This window comes from Dendropsophus ebraccatus, chromosome 3 (genome assembly GCF_027789765.1).
Source record: "Dendropsophus ebraccatus isolate aDenEbr1 chromosome 3, aDenEbr1.pat, whole genome shotgun sequence".
Lineage (NCBI taxonomy): Eukaryota > Metazoa > Chordata > Amphibia > Anura > Hylidae > Dendropsophus > Dendropsophus ebraccatus.
This window is the reverse complement of record NC_091456.1, coordinates 158,092,777-158,118,658: the sequence shown is the minus strand read 5'-3', so window position 1 is coordinate 158,118,658 and position 25,882 is coordinate 158,092,777. Positions and strand designations below refer to the sequence as shown.

At 44.5% G+C, this 25,882-nt stretch overlaps 1 protein-coding gene across 2 annotated transcripts in view; it reads right to left on the bottom strand.

Annotated features, from left to right (window-relative positions):
• Positions 1-13,437: 13,437 nt before the first annotated feature.
• The window catches only part of CAMK4 (calcium/calmodulin dependent protein kinase IV), a 141,902-nt gene continuing 129,457 nt past the window's right edge, over positions 13,438-25,882 (bottom strand). For both annotated transcript variants that reach the window (XM_069964688.1, XM_069964689.1), the window contains exons 10-11: positions 23,958-24,110; positions 13,438-14,560 (exon numbers count right to left, since the gene is read on the bottom strand). In XM_069964688.1, the coding sequence (XP_069820789.1) occupies positions 14,396-14,560; positions 23,958-24,110 (318 nt within the window). In that variant the 3' untranslated portion in view covers positions 13,438-14,395. The remainder of the gene's footprint in view (positions 14,561-23,957; positions 24,111-25,882) is intronic.

The following is a 25,882-nucleotide window of genomic DNA, read 5'->3' as shown; positions in this document are numbered from 1 at the left end:
CTGCCAGTCTCTCTTGTGGCAGGAGGCAGCATTGCACCTCCAGCCACACAAGACAACCCCCTTTCCCCCCCATATACATACTTACCTGACCCGGCACAGTCCTCCAGCATTCCTGCTACTACTTTCCTTCCCTCTCTCCCTGCCCTAGTGATGCCTAGGTAATGTACTGGAGACTCCACAATAAAGAACACACTTTTGGATGGAGAGTGTGATCTATTGCTCTTTTTTTTTTGGCTTATGCTATATGAATAGTCATTACAGTGCTGTGAACATCCAAACATTTTTCCCGCTCCGGGCATGATATTGATAAATAATGCCGCTCCGGGCGAGACTCCACGACAAGGCTTCCCCTCCCATGCTGTCTGTGTTTCACGCACCGTGAGAGTAAGCCCTTAAAGGGTGAAATAAGTTGTATCTTTCCTCTGACAACCACCTGTTCCTATCTGCACATATGTGTATACATTTATATATATGTGTGTGTGTAAGGCTTTACCTATCTATGTATGTTTCATCCTTGTTGTATAGATTTTGTATGTATAATTTGTCCATGTTTTTGGTTGTTCTTATTTATTGTTGCAGTTTATAAAATATAGGCTATAGGTGTTTGTTATATACAGAATGCTGTATATTCTATATTATCTGCATAAGTTATTTTGTCATGCATTTACCATTAGGTAACCACTGCCTCAGAACCAGTCCTGCTGCTATGGAAAATTTGTAGAAAACCCTTTGAGACATATTTATTAAAGTACTATAATCTTCATAAATGACTCTTCAGCTTTGTTTGCAAGTTTTAATAGAAAGTTTTTATGACGTTCTTTAACCCCTTGCCTCTAAAGCCTGTTTTGGCCTTAATGACCAGGCTCATTTTTCAAAATCTGACCTGTCTCACTTTATGCGCTCATAGCTCAGTGATGCTGTAACGTATGCTAGCGATTCTGAGATAGTTTTTTCGTCACATATGGCACTTTATATTAGTAGCAAAATTTGGTCACTACTTTGTGTATTTTTGTGAAAAACATCAAAATATCATGAAAAATGTTAAAATTTTGCATTTTATGAACTTCTGAAATTCTCTGCTTCTAAAAAAGCAAGTCATAGCACATAAATTAGTTGCTAAATCACATTACCAATATGTCCTCTTTATTCTGGCATAATTTTGGAAACATATTTAACTTTTTTAGGGTGTTATGGGGCTTAGAAATTTATTAGCAAATTATCACATTTTGTGAAAATTTCCAAAACTGATTTTTTTTTAGGGACCAGTTCTTTTTTTAAATGGATTTAGAAGGCTTGTATACTGGAAACCCCCATAAGTGACCCCATTTTGGAAACTAGACACCTTAAAGAATTAATCTAGGGGTATAATGAACATTTTAACCCTACAGGGGCTGGAGGAAAGTATTCACAATTAGGCCGTAAAAAAATCGAAAATTTAAATTTTCAAATAATATAAACGTTTAGATTAAAGTTTCTCATTTTCAAAAGGAACATGAGAAAAAAAGCACCCCAAAATTTGTAACGCAGGTTCTCCTGAATACAATGGTACCCCAGATGTGGGCGTAAACCACTGTATGGGCACACAGCCGGTCTCAGAAGGGAAGGAGCGCCAATTAGCTTTTTTAATGCAGATTTTGCTGAAGAAATTTCTGAGCGCCAGGTGCGTTTGCAGCACCCCTGTAGTGTCCGCAGAATAGAATCCCCCCAAAAGTCACCCCATTTTCGAAAGTACACCCCTCAAAGAATTCATCTTTGGGTAGGATGAGCATTTTGACCCCACATGCATTAGAGGAAAGTATTCAGAATTAGACAGTAAAAATGAAAAACACGAATTTTTCCAATAATATGTTTGTTTAGTTTGAAATTTCTCAATTTCACGAGGAACAAGAGAAAAAAGTACCCCAAAATTTGTAACGCAGGTTCTCCTGAATACAACGGTACCCCATATGTGGGCGTAAACCACTGGTGTGTGATCAATATCAATAAATCATATGCAAAGGCTGTTGCAGTGAAGGGAGCTGAATTGTAATACCACACACAACCTGAGGACAGTGGTTGGGCTGGTTTCACAAGAAAGTAGCTGTGCTTTTTTCTAATCCTGGATAACCTATTTAAAGTTTTTGTTAATGGACAGGTCCTGAATAGCTAGTTGAGCCTAATTTGTTGTATGAACGTTAGAGATGAGCGCGTACTAAAATGCTTGAATGCTCATTAGTCGAGTATTTTCCAAAAGAGTAATGCCACGTTTACACGGAACGATAATTTGCCCGAATGTACGATTAACGATGTCGGAGTACCGATTTTATTTCATAACGATCAGCGTTTAGACGGTACGAAATTCGTTTTGCGATCGCTTAAAGCTTATCTCACACATTGGTTAAATCGGCGAACGACTGTTCACACGGAACGATTTGCGAATTTTTTGCAAACGATCAACGACGATTTGAGGACTTGTTGAAAGATCAAAATGAACGATTTCTCGCTCGTCGTTTGATCGTTCGCTGCGTTTACACGTATGATTATCATTCAAATTCGATCGTTATCGTGAGAATTCACACGATAATCGTTCCGTGTAAACACAGCATAACGAACACCATTTAAGACAATGGAAAACTCTAGCATTTTTTTCAGATGCCTCCTATTTGCCAGAGGGGATGGTGTCTGGTGCACCTGCAAACCTCAAAAGTGATGGAAATGCCACGAAAATGGAACTGGCACAGCAGAAGGAGCATGCATGGATGCATTAAAGATATTGCACACCCACCACAAGATAAAGTTAGGAAACACTCTTTTCTGTACATTTACTCATGGAGAAACCAAAAGGGAAAAGAAAAAAAAATCCTCATACACCCCCATAAAAGCTGGCCCATCTCTCACTTTAATTCCCGACATCTTGGACAACACATAAAGGAGGGCCTCATGCACACGCTGTAAGTTTTGTGCGAGAGCCTGGTGGCGACTTTCCTTATATTTGGGGGAGATAGCCTGGTGGTTACCATTGTAAACATTGCGGGCTAGAGCCTGTTCTGATCTACCTTATAAATGTGGCAAAGAGACTGTTGTGACCCTCCTTATAATTTTGGATAAGAGCCTGTTATGATCTACCTTATAATTTTGATAAGAAGCCGTTATGACTCTGATTATAATTGTGGATAAGAGGCGGTTGTGACCCTCATAACTGTGGATAAGAGCCACTTGTCACCCTCAGTATAATTGTGGATAAAAGTCAGTTTTAACACCCTAAATAAATGTGGACGAGAGCCTGTTGCGACCCTCTAAAAAATTGTGGGAGTGAGAGCCTGGTGTGACCCTCTAAAAAATTGTGGGGATGAGAGCCTGTTGTCACCCTCTAAACAATTGTGGGGGTGGGAGCTTGTTGTCACCCTCTAAACAATTGTGGGGGTGAGAGCCTGTTGTGACCCTCCCAAAAATTTTTGGGGTGAAAGCCTGTTGTGACCCTCTAAAAAATTGTGGCAGTGAAAGCCTTTTGTGACCTTCTAAAAAATTGTGGGGGTAAAAGCCTGTTGTGACCCTCTAAAAAATTGTCAGTGAGGGGGGTGGGTGCAAGGTGAGAGGCAGTGGTGTGACCTGCAGGTGCTCAATGAGAAGCACAGCCTTCATCCCAGCTATTTGGATGCTTTGCTAACATGTGCCGGTGCATGCTGGTGGTCAGCCTGATTGTAGCGGCTCCTCTGCTGATCTTAGCATGGCACAGTTTGCAAAAGACAAACCATTTGTCTTTGGGACTTCCATTGAAAAAGTTCCACACTGCAGAAAACCCACCTTCCACGACCGTGTGCTCTGAGGAACACATACGGGACCTCTTGCTATGGCCCACCTTCTGCCTCTGGCCACCCCACTACCTCTTGCATTTGATGCCGCAGATCCCTCACCAGTCACATTAAGGATTGGTGGACACAAACTTCTCTCCATTCTTCTTAACTGCTATCTCAAAGTGGGTGGTGGCAAACTGACTGGCTGCGTTATCCAAAATCCACGGAAACACCTGGTCACACCTGGAAACACCTCTGTATTCACTAAATGCTCCTGCTAACAGGGAATTGTGGCCAGCGATCATGCAAAGACCATGGTGTTGTGCCTCAGCAGCTGGCTCTGTTTCTAGTTCTAAAAACCAGTAGTTTTTACTACTATTACCAGTAGTATACAACAGCTTATACTCCGTCAACACCAGTAGACTGTTGCACTATGACACTGGTTACACTGGAAACTCTTGCATACCAGATGTTTTTTATAGTCATAAAAAGGACTTTACTATAGTAGTGGAATGTGGATAGAACTGACAATTACAATCACCTATATACTATTCCTTACAGTATTGATATACTGTATGGAATTAACCTGTTCAGTCACACTCACGAATTACCTACATTAGTCCTAAAAAGGACTGTAGGGTATGTATGTGAGATAATTGCTTACCTAACTATTTAATCTAATGCTGGGTTTACACGGAACAATTATCGTTCGAATTTTCGCTATAACGATCGCATTTGAGCGATAATCGTTCCGTGTAAACACAGCAAACAATTAGACGATGAGCGAAAAATCGTTCATTTTGATCTTTCATCATGTTCTCAAATAGTCGTCCGTCGTTCGCGAAATATTCGCAGATCGCTTCGTGTAAACAGTCTTTCAAAGATTCACCCTATGTGAAAGATGGGCTTAAACGATCTTAAAAACGATTACAATGACGATTTTTCTTACGAATCTTCTAACGATTTTTCTCCGTCTAAATGCTGATTGTTATAACAATAATATCGTTACTTCAAAATCGTTAATCGTTCGATTGGGCAAATTCCTCTGTCCCTGTTCCACCAGCTTTCCCTGTCAGCTAACACAATGCAAGTGAATTGAGCATCAGGTGACTTGGGTCTATATACACCCAGGTCACCTGATGCAGCCATCAAATCACTGCTATGACAGCACCTAACGTAGCTGCTGCGTATCAGGACCTCCCAGACCCTTCCCCGCATTTTTATTGGCTGATTAAAGCCATTAGACACGTGAAAGGTGACTATTAAAGTTATTCAAGCACCACACTATTTGTTTGAGTATCAAGTACTTTAGAGGCCAATCCTTCTCAAGTCACAGTAAAGAAGAAGTCCACAGTAAAGAAGAAGTCCAAGAAAATAAAAAACAGCAGACAGGGGAGTGCAAGAAAATAAAAACCAAGTTAACTGATCCCTCCTTGTGCCTCGGTATTGCTGCCTCGGGGTCCCATTCAGAGCAGCTGGCTGTCATCTGGAAACCGGGTACTACTCTCCTAGCTGCAATGTCATGGCCCAGCTGAGCAATTGCCCGCTAAGCCAGTCAGTGACTGGGACGGTGTCAATGGGACCAGCGTCTGTCAATAGGACCCTGGAGTGGCACTACGGGGCGCGAGGGGGGGGGGTGAGTTTACTTTCCAAGGGTGAGATTATTTTCTAGCATCCCCCCTGCCTGCATTTTTACAGTTTTGTGGGACTTCTCCTTTAAGTAAGGAGAAATACCTGTAACTACTACAAAGCTCTGGGCCTTTTTTACTCTTTTGGTAAAACAGAGGTATGTACTGTACTATGAGGGCTTGATTCAGAAAGTGCCGATAAGACAGGAGTTAAAGGGGTACTCTGGTGAAAATCTTTTCCTTTCAAATTAACTGGTTTCACAAAGTTTTACAGATTTGTAATTTACTTCTATTTATAAATCTCAAGTCTTCCCATACTTATCAGCTGCTGTATGTCCTGCAGGAAATGTTGTTTTCTTTCCAGTCTGACACAGTGCTCTGTGCTGCCACCTCTGTCCAAGACAGGAACTGTCCAGAGCAGCAGAAAATCCCCTTTCCTCTTTCTGACACCAGATGATTTGAAAGGAAAATTCATGGGAGATATACTTGTTATGCAAGCACTTATAATACACTGTTGTTACAAATGTAAATGAGCACTCGGGGAGATAAAGTCAACATAATTCATGGTTATGAGACTCCCACACAGTATTAAAAGGGATGCGAGTGGGTGCTTGGCATTGTCTAACAACATCTCATCAGGTCTCCACATATAACCTTTATTAGGGAGGTTATCAATATCCAGGGTATAGGGGCACCATCAGAATAGTGATATTACAGAAGAGTAAGTAACCTCATGGAGCATGTTACATCTCTATGATGAAAAAATAGCCCAACCTCTAGTGGGAACAATGAACATGTGGTATAATCTCTGGTTGTATAGTATGAAGTGTAGCATTAAGATTGCCCCCAATTATTAGGATTCCTTTTGAGAATTTTTTATGATATCCAAGACCTTGGACAGCCAAGATGGTAGGTCAACATTAAAGAGGATGTACCATCAGGTTGATCCTCTTTAATATGACCCATGGATAGAATGGCGCCGTCATGGGGAAGCCGCTGCCACGGTCCGTTTTTTGAACCGCGTCCTGGTCCTTTCCATGGATACCGCACCAGGGCTGAAGTACTGGAGACGGGCCGGCCCGCCCCCAGTGGGAGGAAACCCCCGCCCCTCTTTGACGCAGCTCCATTGATTCTAAAGGAGCCGGTACATAGAGGGGAGGGAATTCCCTCCCACTGGGGGCGGGCTGGCCCGCCTCCTGTGCTTCAGCCCTGGCGCAGTACCCGTGGATAGAACGGCGCCATACACGGGAATCGGGCCACGGTTAAGAATAACGGACCGCAGCATCGGCTTCCCCCTGACGGCGCCGTTCTATCCGTGGGGCATATTAAAGAGGATGTATCGGATGGTACATCCTCTTTAAGCCCATAGACATTGCAAATATTAACTAGAGCATTAGCTATGTGACATTAAGAAGAACATACCACCCCTCAGCATCAATGACAGCGTTAATATAAATGATGTACAGGAGGTACAGTTAGGTGGTAATAGGTGGAAGGCTCGTGACTTTATAACCTGTAAAACACCCTAAGTAGTCTATGTGATTATATGTAGTTGTAGACTATATTATATTCTGAAGACTGTACGCCCTATGCATGTGAGAGTTGCTGAACATGTGCGATCAATAAAGACAGGTAAAGGGTGCCCGAAGCTGATCGAACATGTACGCTCAGTTCATGATGGTGACTGTTCAGACATATGTTTCATGGGCTTGTTGCGGTTGCAGAGTTCACCAGCAGGGGGGGGATAGACGGACACAATTGTTGCAAAAAGAAACAGAGTTATGCTAAGTTTACACGGAGCGATAATTGGCCCGATCGCACGATTAGCGATAACGAAGTAACAATTTTTTTTAATAACGATCAGCGTTTAGACGGTACGATATATCGTACGGAAAAATCGTGTTGCGATCGTGTGCCTGCAGCCTGGCCCGCCCGCAGCCCGCCCCCCCGCTCGACCGCAGCCCCCTGCGCCGCTCTGATCGCCACCCCCGCCGCTCCGATCGCCATCCCCGCCGCCGCTCCGATTGCCACCTCCGCCGCCGCTCCGATCGCCACCCCCTCCGCCGCTCCGATCGCCCCCGCCGCTCCGATCGCCCCCACCGTCCTGGCCACGAGCATACGTTACCTGCTCCGCGTAGCAGGTCTTCAAATCCCCGGCTCCCCTCTTCAGCCCATTGATCGTGAAAAATCGTGTTGCGATCGTGCGCCCGCAGCTCGGCCCCCCTGCAACCCTCCCCCCTGCTCGACCGCAGCCCCCTGCGCCGCTCTGATCGCCACCCCTGCCGCTCCGATTGCCACCCCCGCTGCCACTCCGATCGCCACCCCCGCTGCCGCTCCAATCGCCCCCCGCTCCGATCGCCGATTGCCACCCCCGCTGCCGCTCCCCGCCGCCCCGACCACGAGCATACGTTACCTGCTCCGCGTAGCAGGTCTTCAAATCCCCGGCTCCCCTCTTCAGCCGATTGATTGGCTGAAGAGATGAGCCGGGAATTTCAAACGGCTCCTCTTCAGCCAATCAGTGCTCCTCTGCAGCACTGATTGGCTGAAGAGGGGCCGTTTGAATTTCCCGGCTCACCTCTTCAGCCAATCAGTGCTGCCGTGCATTGATTGGCTGAAGAGGGCAGCCAGGAATTTCAAACGGCTCCTCTTCAGCCAATCAGTGCTGAAGAGGAGCACTGATTGGCTGAAGAGGAGGCGTTTGAAATTCCCGGCTCACCTCTCCAGCCAATCAATGCGCTGAAGAGGGGAGCCGGGGATTTTGAAGACCTGTGATGCGGAGCAGGTAACGTATGTTCTTGGCCGTGGCGGCAGCGATCGGAGCAGCGGCGGCGGGCGGGCAGGCGCGCGGGGGGTGGCGATCGGAGTGCTGGCGGCGGGGGTCGCGATCGGAGCGGCGGGGGTGGCGATCGGAGCGGCGGGGGTGGCGATCGGGGCAGCGGGGGTGGCGATCGAGCCGGCGCAGGGGGCTGCGGATGAGCGGGGGGCCGGACTTTGGGCGGCGGGCAGCGGGACTTCTGTCGCGCGACGACTGTTTACACGGAACGATCGGCGAATTTTTTTTGCGAACGACGATTTAAGAACAAGTTAAAAGATCAAAATGAACGATTTCTCGCTCGTCGTACGATCGTTCGCTGCGTTTACACGTACGATTATCGTTCGAATTCGATCGTTATCGTGCAAATTCGCACAATAATCGTTCCGTGTAAACCCAGCATTAGGGTCTGTTTATACACACAGATTATCTGACAGATATCTAACAGATTTTTGCAGCCAAAGCCAGGAATGAACTATAAACAGGGAACAGGTCATAAAGGAAAGACTGAGATTTCTCTTTTTTTCAAATCCATTTCTGGTTTTGGCTGCAAAAATCTGTCACATAATCTGTGTGTGTAAACGGACCCTTAATCTTGAGAATGGATACATTAGGTCCGCTTGGGTTGAATGACCGGTCTTCCATACATGGTACCTGCTGGTAAGAAATAATAATTTGTGGTTTTTATTACACTTAGCAAGTACTGTGAAAATGTGTATTCCATTTCTGTAATATATACAATGATGTTTTTTTCCATTGTTTTCACGTGTATGTTTTGTATATAAAGGGAAAGGGATACATGATAACACTAGGGATGTGAAAAAGCACGCTGTGTCGTGTGAAACAGCTGTTGCCTGTTATCTGTCTGCATCTGATGACCAGCTTCCTAGCTGAATAACCTACGACTTGGTTGCAGTGGAAGAGTGCTCCGACTTTGCTTCTGTTTATGTCTGCATCTTGAGGACATTCTATCCTTTGCCTTCATGAGCACCCCTAGCAACGGGGATCGAGACATGGTGAGTCCGAGTGCCATGGGCAATAAAGCATGGCAGTGGCTTCTCTTCCAGAAGTAGACACACTTAGAAAAGTTCCTAAATCTGAGCAATCTTAATCCTAAATCTTAATTTGTCAGTAGAGTTTGATGATTCTAAAATGTATGTCCCATGTCAAGATTATTATTATTATTTTATTCTTATGGTTTATTTTTAAAGCTCCCTTGTTTCTAAAGCGCTATACCAGCTATAGGGGATGAGAAACAGAACATTGCAAAATCAAAACACGTTACATGGAGGTAAATGGCAGACTGGTACATAGGGATAGAGGACCCTGCCGCGAGGGCTTACAATCTACAAGATGTCCTTTATTAGGTCCCAGACGGTAGTTTCAGAAAATCCCAGGAAACTCCTTTAATAGATGGATTTATACACCAGGTAAACTTTTCCATTTTTGACTTTTGTATATTGTCTTGCAAGTAGATAACAGTGGCTCTCTATACTGATTTTTAACCTTGGTGCTGTCTTATGTTCAGGAGTAAGAATCAGTGCCCATTCACATTTCACAGTTCCAAGTGAAATGCTTTTTTTTTTTTTTTTTTTTTTTTTAATTTGAGAAAATTTTTCAAAAATATAATATGACTGGTATATAAGGCTGGGTTTTCACTGTGTTTTTGCAAAAAACTGATTCAGTTGTGTGTAACATAGTAACATAGTAAACAAGGTTGAAAGAAGACAAGAGTCCATCAGGTTCAACCTAGGGAAATCCTACTGTGTTGATCCAGGAAGGCAAAACCCCCCATGAGGCAGACGACAATTGCCCCACCACAGGGAGACCCCCCCGCCGACTCCAATGGCAACCAGAACAATCCCCGGATCAACATATCACCAGAAATCTAATGCTCATAACTTGTAATATTATATTGTTCAAGAAAAGCATCCAGGGGCTACAGAGTAGAATCTCCATTTTTGCAGATGATACTAAACTGGATAAAGTAATCAGTACAGAGGAGGATAATATCATATTACAGAGGAATTTGGAGAAGCTAGAGGCTTGGGCAGTGAAATGGCAAATGAAGTTTAAAGGGGTAGTCCGGCGCTCAGAAATTATTCACAGAATAACACACATTACAAAGTTTTACAACTTTGTAATGTATGTTATGTCTGTGAATGGCCCCCTTCCCCATGTCCCACCACCCCCACCCGTGTACCCGGAAGTGTGGTGCGCTATACATACCTGTCACGTGCCGACACCAGTCTTCTATCTTCATTCAGCGACGTCTTCTTCGGGCGGACTCCGACTGTTCCGAATGCGGTCCGCCCTCTGCAGCGTCATCCGATGCTCAGCCGCGATTGGCTGAGCATAACTGTGCTCAGCCAATCGCGGCTGAGCACAGTTGTGATGCAGCGGAGGGGGGACGGGCGGCATCGACTCGTCCGTCCGTCCGAAGATGGCGTTTGGCACAAGATGGCGGACGGCCCTCGACACGGATCAGGTAATGTATAATGCACCACACTTCCGGGTAAACGGGTGGGGGTGGGGGGACACGGGGAACGGGGCGATTCACAGACATAACATACATTACAAAGTTGTATAACTTTGTAATGTGTGTTATTCTGTGAATAATTTCTGAGCGCCGCACTACCCCTTTAATGTGGATAAATGTAAGGTTATGCACTTGGGCCGTAGAAATAATAAATACAGTTATGTGCTAAATAATAAAACACTGGGTAAAACTACTTCCGAAAAGGACCTGGGGGTATTGGTGGACAGTAAACTCAACTTTAGTGATCAGTGCCAGGCAGCAGCTGCCAAGGCTAATAAAATAATGGGATGCATCAAAAGAGGTATAGATGCTAAAGATGAGAACATAGTTTTGCCTCTTTATAAATCAATGGTCAGACCACACATGGAATACCGTGTACAGTTTTGGGCATAAGAATATAAGAATAGTATATAAGTATAGTATACGTATAGTATAATAGTATAAGTATAGTATAAAAGTATATAAGAAGGACACAGCTGAACTGGAGCGGGTGCAGAGGAGGGCAACAAAGGTCATTAAGGGAATGGGTGGGTTACAGTACCAGGACAGGTTATCAAGCTTGGGGTTATTTATGCTGGAAAAAAGACGTCTTAGGGGCGATCTGATCACAATGTACAAATATATGAATGGACAGTACAGAGATCTTTGTAGTGGTCTTTTTACTCCTAGGTCTGTAACCATGACAAGGGGGCATCCTCTACGTCTAGAGGAAAGAAGATTTCATCATCAGCATCGACGCGGGTTCTTTACTGTACGAGCGGTAAGACTGTGGAACTCTCTGCCACACATGGCCGATTCATTAAATAAGTTCAAGGGAGGCCTGCAAATTTTTCTCTATAAGATTTCTAAAGGTATCTGAGCACAGTGTTGGCTATCTTCCGTAGTGCCATAGCAATAGGCAGTTGACAATAGTGCACTCCACTCCATTCACTTGGAAGATCTTTTAAGGGGAGATTTATCAAACCTTGTGTAATGGAATAGTGGTGCAGTTGCCCAGAGCAACCAATCAGATTCCAGCTTTTATTTCCCTGAGACCTTTTTAAAAACTCCTCCACTATTCCAACTAGAACTGGCTCAGTTTCCCCTAGCAACCAATTAGATTCCACCTTTCATTTTTCTAAGAATCTGTGAGGAATGAAAAGGTGGACTCTGATTGGTTGCTAGGGGCAACTGAGCCAGTTTCACTTTACACCAGTTTGATAAATTCCCCCTTTGTGTGTATAATGGTGCAGGTATTTGGATCCCCATTGTCCAAATAGTTATCCCTTATCCTGTGGACAGGTGATAACTTAAGATTTTGGGATAACCTTTTTAGTCTACTGCTGTCAAAAATACTCAAACCATGATAGCAGCCTGACCCTTCTATAAGTCAGAGGAATCCATCAAGATTTCTTGCCCTCAGTTCAAGAAAAGGACTAAAGCCCCTATTACACGGGGCAACTGGAGGAGCAAACGATTGCTGTCAGCGTTTGTTTGCTCCTCGTTCCCCGCTCGATGCCGCCGCTATTGCACGGCCGAATACGGCCGATAATCATTTCGTGTAACAGGGCCTTTAGTGTACAAAATATTGTGGCCAGCACATCCAGGGCAAGCGGTGCTAGTAGATAATAGATGTTAAGAAGGGCTTGTGTCAGGGCAGGAACGTATCCAACATTCATCTCTTTGATGTGTACATAAACTTTAAGGGCATGTTCATACATACAGGATCCGCAGCAGATTTCATGGGGCAGATCCGCAGTAGATGAGATGGCACAGATATCAATGTAACTAAATAAATGAACACAGCATCACATCTGCGCCATCAAATCTGCTGTGGAGGTGTTAACGCACCCTTAGGCTATGTTCACACTACGTAAGAGACCGGCCATTCTGTGACCCGGCTGGTCACAGAACGGCCGGTCTCTGCTAAGATCATTCCGACCGGTACTTAAGTACCGGCTGGATGATATTTATGGCCGTAGTGTTCTGATGCGGGCGCATCAGCGCGCGCCCGCATCAGAACTCCCCATATGACACAATGAAGCAAGCGGCCAGAGCCACTCGCTTCATTGTATGAACTGACAGGGTTTCCTACGGCCGCTATTCACTGAATTGCGGCCACAGAAAATTGACATGTCAGTTCTTTGCGGCCCGACATGGGATCCCGGCCGGAGCGTATACAATGTGTATACGCTCCGGCCAGGATCCCATTGAAGTAGAGGCAATGTTCCACTTCGCATAACAGCGAACAGCAACAACGGCCGCACTTTTACGTAGTGTGAACATAGCCTTAAAGTGAATGCCAGGACTTCTTATCTATTTCAAAAAAGGACTTCTCATAATTCCTTTATGAGCAGCAGCCATTACCCTAGTGTGAACATATTATGTACAGTACAATAGTGAGGAGCATGTTCTAACTCAGGGGTAAGGAACCTTGGCCCTCCAGATGCTGCAAAACTTCCATCATGCCTGGACAACCGAAGCTTTAGCAATTCTTTAATCTAATAAATAAAAACATATAATCAATAAAAAAAACCATTGTACTGAATTATATGTAGTGTGTGGCAATCCCTTCCTCTGTTGAGTATTTTTATCACTATCACCATATTACGTGCGTGTGCGGAGACATATTTTCTATAATATTCATAATATTATGTCACCAATGACTTTGATACAAAAGCATGACAAAAAAAAATGACACGCACAATTGCTTTATAGTTTAATTAAAAAAAAAAGAAGGAAGGAAAAATCGTAACTGTAGAGATGAGCATTCCAACGATAAATGGGAGATTTAACGGAAAGAAGTTACAATAGTCTCTTAAATAAACCCTCATATAATAATAATAATAAAAAAAGTACAAGTGATAAGATTTCTCTCTACACGACTTTCTGCATCCATTATCGAGCGTCTTTAAAAACCCGACAAAATTTTCTAGATCAATTCTATTCCGATGAGTTACTGCACTTTTATTATTGTTGCTTATCATTTACTTATTAAGCATTCCACTTCTAGACAATACAATAACAGAGATCTATGAAAGTGCTTTTTTTGGTTAATAAAATACTGTATATAAAGTGTAATTATAAGGCATTCTTAATGCAAGCTGTAATAACATACCATGTACCAGCCCCTTGGACTATGCATTGAAGTTATACCGGTGGAATGTTTCTATTTATTGTGTCATCAATGCATATTCTTGTAAACAGAAGTGATGATATGATGCAAGTGATGGACTTGTCGATTATTAATATCAATCTCAGCGACGTGGTGAGAATATGAAACGAGAACCTATACTAGTAGAACATCCTCTATAAAGTCCATTACCCTTATAAAATTGTAAAATGAAACACTACGCACTTCATACATTATCTACAGTGTAGATACTATGCATATCAAGGTTATATTTGAAATAATATTTGCCCGAGTCATAGTTCACGTGTAGGTACCGCACTACACCTTCCATGTCTCAGGTCGGCCACTTTACTATTTTGATAAGCAGTCACATGCATTGAACAAAGTACCACCAACCCGTGCATTTCATAGCACCCCATAATAAGACCTATCTCAGGGCCATGCTAGGGAATCTTTCCTGTGAAGATAAAGATTGATGTAGCTGGTGCATGAAATGGCAGAGACCTGGACCCCAACATGAATACTTTAGACTCAAGATGCTCCCTCCTCTGTCTCTTTAGATTCCTGAGTGGACGTCTCTTCCCGTCCACCTTCTTGAACTGGAGATGGGTTTCTGCTTGTTTTATTGCTGTCGTGGCTGCTGTGGCTCCCAGCGCTCCCTAGGCGAGTGGAGGCGACCACAGCTTTAACAGCTGCCTATGAATGCAAAAATGATATCTCATTATATTTGTAGTAACATTAGTACATTTACTAAAATACCACTTGAACAAGAGCAATGAGAAACCGCGAGCGGCACTACAGACAGACACTACAGGAGAACTGAGGAGAGCGATTTAATATATATCGCTACTGTGGATTAGTGGGGTATGTGGTGTGAACTAGGGTGTTCATCTCTCTTAGAAACAACAGATCCAGTAGCAAATGTGCAAAAAGAAGAGAAAAAGAGGAGGGCACTCACCATAAAGTTCAGTCCATCTTTATTTATCTTGCATCAAACGATAAAAAGTCCATTGTGCCCTGATTGGTATTAAAAAGAGGGTGTTGGCGTTTAAAGCTGTCCGATGTAGCCTACCATGGACAATAGACTTTTTATCGTTTGATGCAAGATAAATAAAGATGGACTGATCCAAAAAACTAGAGTATAGGGAGGGCACTCACCATAAAATTCTTCTTTATTGAGTCCAAAACATTAAAAGCAGGCAGAGTGTGTAGCAGTCGGCGGGGTCGCCATACAATCACAGAAAGGGTGTGACAGCTGTTTCACGCGCTCATCATCAGACACTCCTTCACTCCCTCACCTGCGTCCATAAGAAGCTTACCGGCGCAGGTGCAAGGGGCGTAACAACATTAATAGAAATTTAAAAATAATACATTAAAACCAGGTTACAGTGAAGTATTCAGATTTCTGCAGTATTGTGAAGAGAAAGCAACGAGAAAAAAATATTTCACTAAAACATACTTAAATCAATCCGTTCATTAAGCCCGCATCCACTTTGTGCATTTGTCTTTCAGATAATCTTTGCTTCTTTTTGTAAAAGTTTTTTATTTGTGTCTACGCCATCACTACAAAAGACACGATGCAGACCCAAGAATTTGAGATGTTTAATATCGCCTCCATGAATTTCATTCATATGCTCAATTAGTTTCTGTACACCTTTCTTTGTTCTAAATGAGCGGACATGTTCATAAAATCTCCTATTTAATGGGCGAATTGTCTTCCCAATATAAAATAACCCACAACTACAAATTAATGCATACACTACATTTCTTGTCTTACAACAAATTAAATCTGAGACCTGGAATGTAACACCACCTAGTTGTATTGTTTTACTAGCAAGAAAAGAACTGCACCAATTACAATTTCCACATTTTATATTCCCTGTCACGGGGGAGTAAGTGAGTCAGGATTTATCTTTTACTCTTTTGGGTTCTTTAAACTTACTACTGACTAGAGAATCTTTGAGATTTTTACATCGGCTAAAAGATATCAATGGTTGTGAGGAGAAATATTTGGTTAGAATAGGGTCTTGAGTAATCAAAAAGCAATTGTTTCTAATGATGGAGCGTATGGAATCAGCCATGGGACTAAATTTGAAGGAAAAAGCAAATCGTGTGACATCAGAAGATTTATGTGCGGCACTAATACTTTTTTTCTTTTGAAGAAGTGAAGTACGTGAAACTCTGAAAGCTTTATCTCGAGCAATTTCCAAGTCTTTTATTGGATACCCTCTAGCTGCAAAGCGTGAAACTAACTCATCTGCCTGTGCGAGGTAGGTGCTGTCAGTACTATTAATGCGTCAAATAAAAAATAAAAAACTTTTACAAAAAGAAGCAAAGATTATCTTAAAAACAAATGCACAAAGTGGATGCGGGCTTAATGAACGGATTGATTTAAGTATGTTTTTGTGAAATATTTTTTTCTCGTTGCTTTCTCTTCACAATACTGCAGAAATCTGAATACTTCACTGTAACCTGGTTTTAAATTATTATTATTAAATTTCTTCCATTAATGTTGTTACGCCCCTTGCACCTGCGCCGGTAAGCTTCTTATGGACGAAGGTGAGGGAGTGAAGGAGTGTCTGATGATGCGCGCATGAAACGGCTGTCACACCCTTTCTGTGATTGCATGGCGACCCCGCCGACTGCTACACACTCTGCCTGCTTTTAAAGGGGTAGTGCGGCAGTAAAGAATTATTCACAGAATAACACACATTACAAAGTTATACAACTTTGTAATGTATGTTATGTCTGTGAATGGCCCCCTTTCCCGTGTCCAACCACCCCCGCACGTGTACCCGGAAGTGTGGTGCGCTATACATTACCTGTCACGTGCTGACCCCCGTCTCCGATCTTCAGTCAGTGATGTCTTCTTCGGCCGGCCAGCGAACAGCTCCAACTGTTCCGAATGCCGGCCGCCCTCTGCAGAGTCATCCGATGCTCAGCCGCGATTGGCTGAGCATAACTGTGCTCAGCCAACCGCGGCTGAGCGGCTGATGATGGAACAGTCGGAGCTGTTCGCAGAAGAAGAAGCTGGCCGGCAGAAGAAGACGTCACTGACTGAAGATCGGAGACGGGACTTCCGGTTCCGGCGCCATGCAGTGAGGACGGCTCAGACCGCAGCTCCGGGTCCCGATATTGCTAACTAGCTGCTGCCACCCGCACCACGGCACAATTTACCCGACTGAGTGTCCGAGGGCATACTCCATCACTATGGACCGGTTTCTGCAAACTCCTGGCCCGAAAACCCGAGGTTCAGTGAAAAATCTAACACAGCGTGAGGAGACCATCATGGCGGAAGGCCGAGATGACGCAGGTCAGAGAACAGCTTCTCCCACTCGCTCCGCAAAAGGATCATCAGACGGCAGGGGGGAAGCATCCCCGATGCACGTGGACTATGTTAAATTGGCAGGTGAGGTAGCCACCCGGTTAGCCCCTGACCTACAAGAGACCCTGGCAACTACTATAGCCCATCAATTCCAACAGCTTCAAGCTGAAGTAAAGCAGCAGGGCGAGCGGATAGAGGAGATAGAGACACGCATCCAAAATATGGAAGATCAGATGGACACTCTTTCCTCTCCGCAGGGTATGTTTGCCCAGGAAACCCGCAAGTTATGGGATAAGATCCAAGATTTGGAGGATCGTTCCCGAAGGAACAACCTTCGGGTCGTGGGGGTACCAGAAACGATTCTCCAAAAAGATCTCAAGCACTTTTGTGAGGTACTGATCCCTGAATGGTTAAACATGGACCGTATATGTAAAGTGGAACGGGCGCACCGCCTGGGCCCGGATCTGAGACCGGCACCGGGTGACACATCACACGCTGCGCTGCAACATCGCGCGCGCCCGAGACAGGTGATTGTGCGCTATTTAGACTATGCGGATAAAACTGACATTTTGCGAGTCTTCCGCCGTCTAAAAGGAGGCCTGTTTTATGAGGATCATAAGCTCCTGATCTTTGGTGATTATTCCGCTGAGACAACAAGACGGAGGAAGCTGTTTTCCCCTATTTGCTCTGTACTGTATCAAAAGAAGATCCGGTTCGCCCTCCTCCATCCAGCTACCCTGCGAGTGTTTCACCCAGATGGCTCGTTCTCCACATATCACTCCCCTGACGATGCCAAAGAGCATCTTCCCCAGGAACTTAACATAGACCCAGCCACGCCAAGGAGAGCTCGCAGCCCCAAGAAATCTCCCGCATCGTGGGGAGACAATACTTCACCTCGCCGGCAGGGATCAGATTGGTTCAGTCCGCCGAGGGAGCAGAGACGCCGGCGTTCTTCTCTTCCGCATGCCTAAGAACGCTTCCCGTGTTGGATTACGCCTGCTCGATTGAAGGGTTTGCCCGGTGAACGTTTGCTACTTACTCCACCAAGCTATTCGGGGTTGTCACTACATCACTAAAAGGGCTTAACATGCTGTGCTCAGGGCCGTGTTCAAAGCAGCAAATATCTTATTATTGTTAAGTTTACTCCGGGACCGGGGTGATGGTTTATATGTTATCAGGTGTTATTTTTTGCAGTTAGTTAGAGTTCTGCTGCCTGGAAAAAAGTGAAGTCCTGAAACGGCGCTTCCTTGATAGGAGAATGTTTTCAAGGGAGCATGTTTTTTCTTTCTGTTGGGGGGGAGGGGGGTTTAGTTGGGAGGGTGGGGGGAAGGTTGGGGGGGATCCTGCAGGAATGGTGAACTCGCATGGACACTGTCTAGGTATTAAGCATATCTCATTATTACTATGTTGCGTGTGATATCCTGGAACATAAAAGGCCTTCGCTCCCCTCACAAACGGATGAAGGTCCTCCGCCACCTGAAAAGGCTTCGACCTGACTTAGCACTGCTTCAGGAGACTCATTTGGGTAGCGAAGACTTTTTCAGGTTGCGGAAACTATGGGTTGGGGCGGTTTATGGATCAGCTGCGGTAAATAATAAGGCGGGTGTGATCGTTCTGGTCCATAGGGCGTTTCAAGGTGAGGTCCTGAATTTTTCCTGTGATGACGCTGGTAGATGGTGTGCACTACGTATACGCCTCCCGACGGAGGAGGTTTTGATTTATAATGTCTACGGCCCTAATGGCCCTAATAAGTTGTTTTATGACAATTTCTCCCGTCATCTGGCGTCGACTCAGTTACCACTGACACTAGTGGCGGGAGACTTTAACGAGGTTTTGTCTCCTGTGGAAGATCGCACTGGTTCACGCTCCTCATGTGCTGCTGTCACACCGCTTCGATCTCTCTGTCAGTCCCAACACCTCACAGACACATGGCGATATCTACACCCAGACGCGAGAGAATATTCATATTTCTCACCGGTACATAACTCATGGTCCCGCATTGATTACGTGCTAGTCTCCGCTGCCCTTCTCCCTAGATTGAATTCACACACTTTCGAAGATATGGTCTTATCAGACCACACCCCCTTAGTATGTACTTTTCATACCCAGTTACCTAGAGGTACTGATTTCTTATGGAAATTTCCTATTGGGCTAGCCAAAGATGATGACTTTAAATCTTTGTTAAAGGCGTGGTGGTTGGAATATTCCACGGACAATGCGGAACATGTGTCTCAACCGCAGCTGTTCTGGGACACCGCTAAAGCGGTTCTTCGAGGCCGCATAATGGCCTATAAGGCGACTATGCAGAAAAGGGTCTCAGTACAGCTGCGGCAGCTAAGTACTGCACTACGAGATGCTTATACAGCTTTTCTGACTACCCCCTCAGTAGATACGAAAAAGAAATGGCAAGACACACGCCAAGAATATGAACAGTGGTTGGAGCGGAAAGAGAACTTGAATAGATCTTACTTTGACGCCTTGCTGTTTCGACACGGCAGTAAGGCTGGCAGATTGCTGGCCCGTTTTGCAAAGGGTCCATACACTCCCCAACACATATCACAACTCACTGATGCCAGGGGCCTTCCACAGAGAGACCCTCGGATGATCAATTCTATACTAATGAACTACTATGAAACTTTATATTCAGTCCCGCCTAGGACTGATAATAATGTACCGCCGGATTGGCTCCAAGACCAGACACTACCAGCGTTGTCGGAGGAACAGCTAGCCATTCTCAACTCTCCTGTCTCACTAGAGGAACTTAAACAAGTCCTATCTACACTGAAGTCTCATAAGGCACCCGGTCCTGACGGGTTTTCAGCCGACTTTTATAAGATCTTAAGTGATGACATCTCACCAACACTGCTATCCCTTTTTTCCTCTTACTTGGGTGGGGCCCCTATCCCTAATGTGTCCAACACTGCTCACATAAAGCTATTGCTGAAACCCGGCAAGGACCCCCATTCCCCATCATCCTATCGGCCAATTTCTTTAATGAACTTGGACCTGAAATTGATATCTAAAATCATGGCAGAGCGTTTAGCCTGCATTCTCCCAGATCTTATTTCTCCCTCTCAGGTTGGGTTTGTAAGAGGACGTTCTGCAGTAATGAATGTACGTAAGGTGATGGCGGTGTTGGATGAGATAACGCTCCGACCCCATGCGCATCCATCCCCAGCTCTACTCTCTATTGATGCCGAGAAAGCTTTTGACAGCGTGAGCTGGGGATGGATGTTGCGGGTGCTGGACCGGATGGGTTTCACGGGGCCCTTCATGAACTATATAAGAGCTCTGTATACGTCTCCCGTAGCTAGGATACATACACCAGGGTTCCTCTCTGCCGCCTTCTTACTGCAAAGGGGAACGCGGCAGGGGTGCCCCCTTTCGCCCCTCCTCTTTAATTTGGCTATCGAACCCCTGTCCCTTCGGCTTCAGAGAGCGGTAGATATTGAGGGCGTTAAAGTGCGGGCACATGAGGTGCGTATTGCTCTTTTCGCCGATGACCTTCTGGTTTTTTTGGACAATGCTGGTGCAGATCTGACAAAAGTTTTCCAGTATCTGCACGACTTTGAGCAGCAGTCCGGTTTCAGGGTCAACGTAGACAAGAGCAATTTATTGGACCTCTCCCGAAATCCAGCCCCTGGCTCCCTGATGCCACTGTCTTTACAAGTTCGATCCACCAGGCACTTTATTACATATTTAGGTATTAAGATCGGCACCAATTCGGGATCCCTTTACTCCTTAAATTTTCCTCCCACAATACAAAAAATCCGCTCTGACCTCCAGCGTTGGTCCCACTTACCTCTCTCATTTTTCGCCAGAGTGGCCCTAGTTAAAATGGTGGGATTTGCCAAGCTCCTGTATCCACTCCAGACCATTCCGTTACTATTAAAGCATGCTGATGTAAATCTTATCAGAACGGCTATTTGCAAATTTATCTGGTCTGCAAAGAGGCCAAGAGTAGCTCACAAGAAGCTCATGCTACCCAAAGAGAGGGGAGGTTTAAACCTGCCTGACGCTCGCTTATACAATATCGCATGTCTCCTGAGACATGGGCTGGACTGGCTACGTGGATCTAGTACCTACTCCAACTACACATTAGAGGCCCATCTGGCGCAGCCCTGGTCCCTTAATAGCCTACTCCACACGAAATATGGGGACATGCCGCGCGACATCAAACTCAGCTTGCTGTTCCGTGATTCCATTAAGGCATGGCAAGTAGGCCGGAAGCTACTGGGGCTCCCATGGCAAGTTAGTGCCCTCTTAGATCCTTGGCACCACCCAGCCTTCCCACAGGGACAACAGAACCCTCTTTTTACCCACTGGAGGAATAGAGGTATTTTAAGAGTGCAGGACTTGGTGTGCACCTCCGAGAAACGGTATTTAACCTTCCCCGAGCTGCAGACTAAGTTTGGGCTAGGCCCAGGTCATTTTCTAGCCTTCCACCAAATTCATAGTTTCTTGCTCTCCCGTTTGCGCAACTTAAATACAGAACTGTCTTCTAATCCCATATCTATGTATGTCACTACCTCCATTCCTATGCACTCTCTCTCTGCTTTGTATATGACCCTTAGGGATGCAGTTACCAAAGGGCCGGCATCCTCTATCCTGAATTATTGGGCAACTAAATGGCCTATGGAGGATCTATTGGTTCAAGCACTAAAAGGGTGGAATACTGTACGGTCAATCGTTATTTCAGAACAGTGGAGGGAATCCCAATTCCGAATAATGCACCATGCCACGTATGGGTTCTCATTCCCTAGGACACCGACTCATCCCAACAGAATAATAGCATGCCCGAAATGTGGGGAGGTGGGCACAGACTTGGAACATGGTTTATACTCCTGCCCTATAGTCCAGACATTTTGGTCGACATTATTGGCCTGGTTGGACAATAAATTACATTTCACCTGTCCACTTACTCCCCATCTTATGATATTGCATATCCCCCCACCTACTGTTAAGATTACACTTCTCTTCCATTTATGGATCTTGGTAGCTAAACGTGGCATATTGGCAAGGTGGCTTACGGGGGAGATGCCCTCTATAGAACACATCTTGTCGCAAATGAAACATTATTTACAAATGGACCTATTGGACGCTGAACCAGCAAGGGAATTGAGGGCGAAGTCCTTCTTTAAGAAATGGAAGACGTTTATAATTACTTTTCTAGACCAGGCAGAGATCAGGAGGGTGATGTTCCCTTTTCGAAACACCACATGGTATCTGAAGGCAGATATTGCAGGCTCATTGGGAGCTCTGAAAATCCAGGACTAGGCAAGGTATTGGATGGGTAGGTGCGAGTTTCCATTCCTGCAGGAGAGGGGGGGTTGTTTAGGGGCGAGGGTGGGATGTTATTTTTGGGGGGGGGGGTTTGGGGAAGGGGGGGTTTCAGGGGAAGGGGGGGAGGGGGGGGGAACAGTTTGGGGTTATTTTCTAGTATCTGATGTTAGGAATTTTATATAGCAAGCACCACTAATTGTATCTTATGTTCTGGAATTGATCTAGATTCCTTTTGACCTGTAAATGCGATTTTACAGCAATTCTCTTTGCTTACTTGCTGTCTTGTTGTACATGTGAAAACAATAAAGATATGTTTGGAAAAAAAAAAAAAGATCGGAGACGGGGGTTGGCACGTGACAGGTAATGTATAGCGCACCACACTTCGGGGTTCACGGGTGGGGGTGGTGGGACACGGGGAAGGGGGCCATTCACAGACATAACATACATTACAAAGTTGTATAACATTGTAATGTGTGTTATTCTGTGAATAATTCTTTACCGCCGCACTACCCCTTTAATGTTTTGGACTCAATAAAGAAGAATTTTATGGTGAGTGCCCTCCCTATACTCTCGTTTTTTGGATCTGTCTACCTGTGTTTTGCATATCTTGAGAGGTGCACCCCTGTCTTCATGTGCTGAGGGTTTTCGGTAGTGTCTGATCAAAGGTTTTTGCCGATTGAATGGAGTAGTTGGCTGCTGGTCTGCTGTTCCTTTGCCCTGATCATCTAAAGATGGACTGAACTTTATGGTGAGTGCCCTCCTCTTATTCTCTTCTTCTTGCACATTTACTAAAATACAGCAGATGGAGTAACAATGGCATGCATTGCGTCCAATATTCCATACAGAAGTGTCGGGTCTGCTTTTCAGAACCAATGCAACAACCCATACCATGATAACTATTCAATTACACTTTAATGACAATCCAGAGATACCTTTAGGCCTTATTCACTTGATCAGAAACTTTTAGGTAATTTTATTATGTCAGCAATCTTCTTCCATAATCCATAGTGCATCTATAATCTGTATTTTTTTTTTGCAGATCCACAAAAAAATGGGAAAGTGACAGTTAAATCAAGGTGATCCGGATGTAACATCCCCATTGGCTAATCCATACTGCAATTATAGTCTCCAGGGCGTGAATAGCCCAATAGAAATGAATAGGCCCTAAATTTGTGGATCCACAATTAGGGGAATAATTACGCAACATGTGCATAAGGCCTAAGGATGTTCTTATGTTATGTTACGTTCTGGAGCATTATCTCTAAAATTTACAATGCTGCAAAGATATTGTATGTATGTTTCATCCTAGCCCAAATATTGTTATCACTATAACCATAGTAAGACACAAAACCCACCATCCATAGAAAATAAGGTTGGGCTGTTTCTCTGTGGGAAAAAGAATGTGGTCAGTTACATTGAAATACACCAGTAAATTTAGAGTTAACAACTTTGAGGCTTTCAGCTTGGTGCAGGCCATATACATACCTTGAGCTTGCGTCTTGCATTGAACTCTTGCAGTTTCTTTTGAGCATTGTCCATATGAGCAAAATTTGCTGCTTTGCCTGTGACCCAGGGGTGTTGAAGAGCTTGGTGAGTAGTTAGGCGTTTCTTTGGATCAAACACAATTAACTTTTTCACCTACAATAGATACATATTGACAATTAAGGTACAATATCCTAAAACGTCATCACGCTCAAGTGTTCAAAGGGACGGCATTCAGCTGAAAGACCTAAGGCCTGTGCAGAACAAAGCATTGGAAGATACACATCCAAGGTTCTGAATATCCAGAGTAGGAATCAAAGAACGAGTACATTTATTTCACTTCATTTTAAAATATACCAATCAGCCATTACAATAATATGTATAAGAATAAAATCATTGAGTTATACCAGCAGCACATTGTGCTAGATTGAGTCATAGAGGCCCCATACGTCACCTCAAGTAGAGAATGTACTCTTTTGAGCGCATCCTATAGATACCTGTGTTGCACAACAGGAACACCCCACAAGACCTGCTCTTACCTGGTTGTCTAGCCATCACATGGTTGGCCCTAGCAATATATCCTTTACTCATCAGCGATATTAATGTTATGGCTGATCGGGGTATACAGTATATTTAAGAGTTACACAACTATGCTCCCTACAAACTTAAATAATTGAGCAACTTTATCAGGGGCGTAGCTAGGATTCATGGGGCCCTATAGCAAAAAATTGTAAGGGCCCCCCCTCCCCTACGCACAACACAAAGCACTGCACATACATACACATATATATATATATATATATATATATATACACACACACACATATATATTCTCTGTGATGTGGCCAAAAAATTCAATCTTTTGTGGCCAGAGGCAGAATCCTGCCTGCAGCCACAAGAGTGACTGGCAGAGCGGAGTGCCAATGGCTGCTTGCTCTGTCAGTTCACTGTTTTTAACTATAAGGGCCCATTAGGAGCCCTTATGGTTAAATACATAGGTGCAGGAGCGAACTACCTTTTGCTTAACCCCGTATGTACTGCAGTGTGCACTGATAACCCCTGACCTCTGCAAGGAGCCCTGCACATTTTCCTACTTGATTGCGGCAGGCAGTTAAGAACAGAGGTCAGGGGTTATCAGTGCAGCGAAGAAGAGATCTCTTTGTCTTCTGCTTGTTAACCTTTTTTTTTGTGTTGAAGCAAGTAAGTAAACGTTGGGTCACTTATGTACACTGCAGCACATAAGTGGTTAACCAGAAGGACACAGGATGCCTCTTCTCCCTTCTCCCCCAGGCCCCTCTCCTGCATGGGCCCCATAGCAGCTGCCTACCCTGCCTCTATGGTAGTTACGCCACTGAACTTTATCCACATGGAAAAGAATTAAATTCCGTCTTATTAATTTAAGTAAAGCTATGGAGATAACCAATCAGAATGAATGAGCCTTAGGCCATGTTCACATGGCGTATAGCACCAGCCGTTCTGTCTGGTACTACAGTACCGGACGGATGATCTTTATTTCTGGTGAATTTGCACCCGTGTGCACCCGCATCCCAATTTGCCGCTGCACACAATGAAGCGCGCCAGTGGAGCCACATGCTTCATTGTGTGAACTGACATGTTCTGTGCGGCCGCTATTCAATGAATAGCAGCCGCACAAAACTGTCATGTCAGTTTTACTGTGTGTATAAGCTCCAGCCCGGACTTCTTTAATTTACATACAACATATGTTTTGTATAAATCACAGCCGTTGTTGCAAACTGCAAAATTTACCCAGTGCTAAATAAGTTACATTACATAGTATCAAATAGCAAATTTTTTCTCTGTATGGCTGTGTTCCCACTACGTTCTTTTTCAGTAAAGAAACGACGCTGATTGCAATGAAATCAGTGTCCGTTTTTTACTGCGGGGGCAGCATTGCATGTGTTTATACA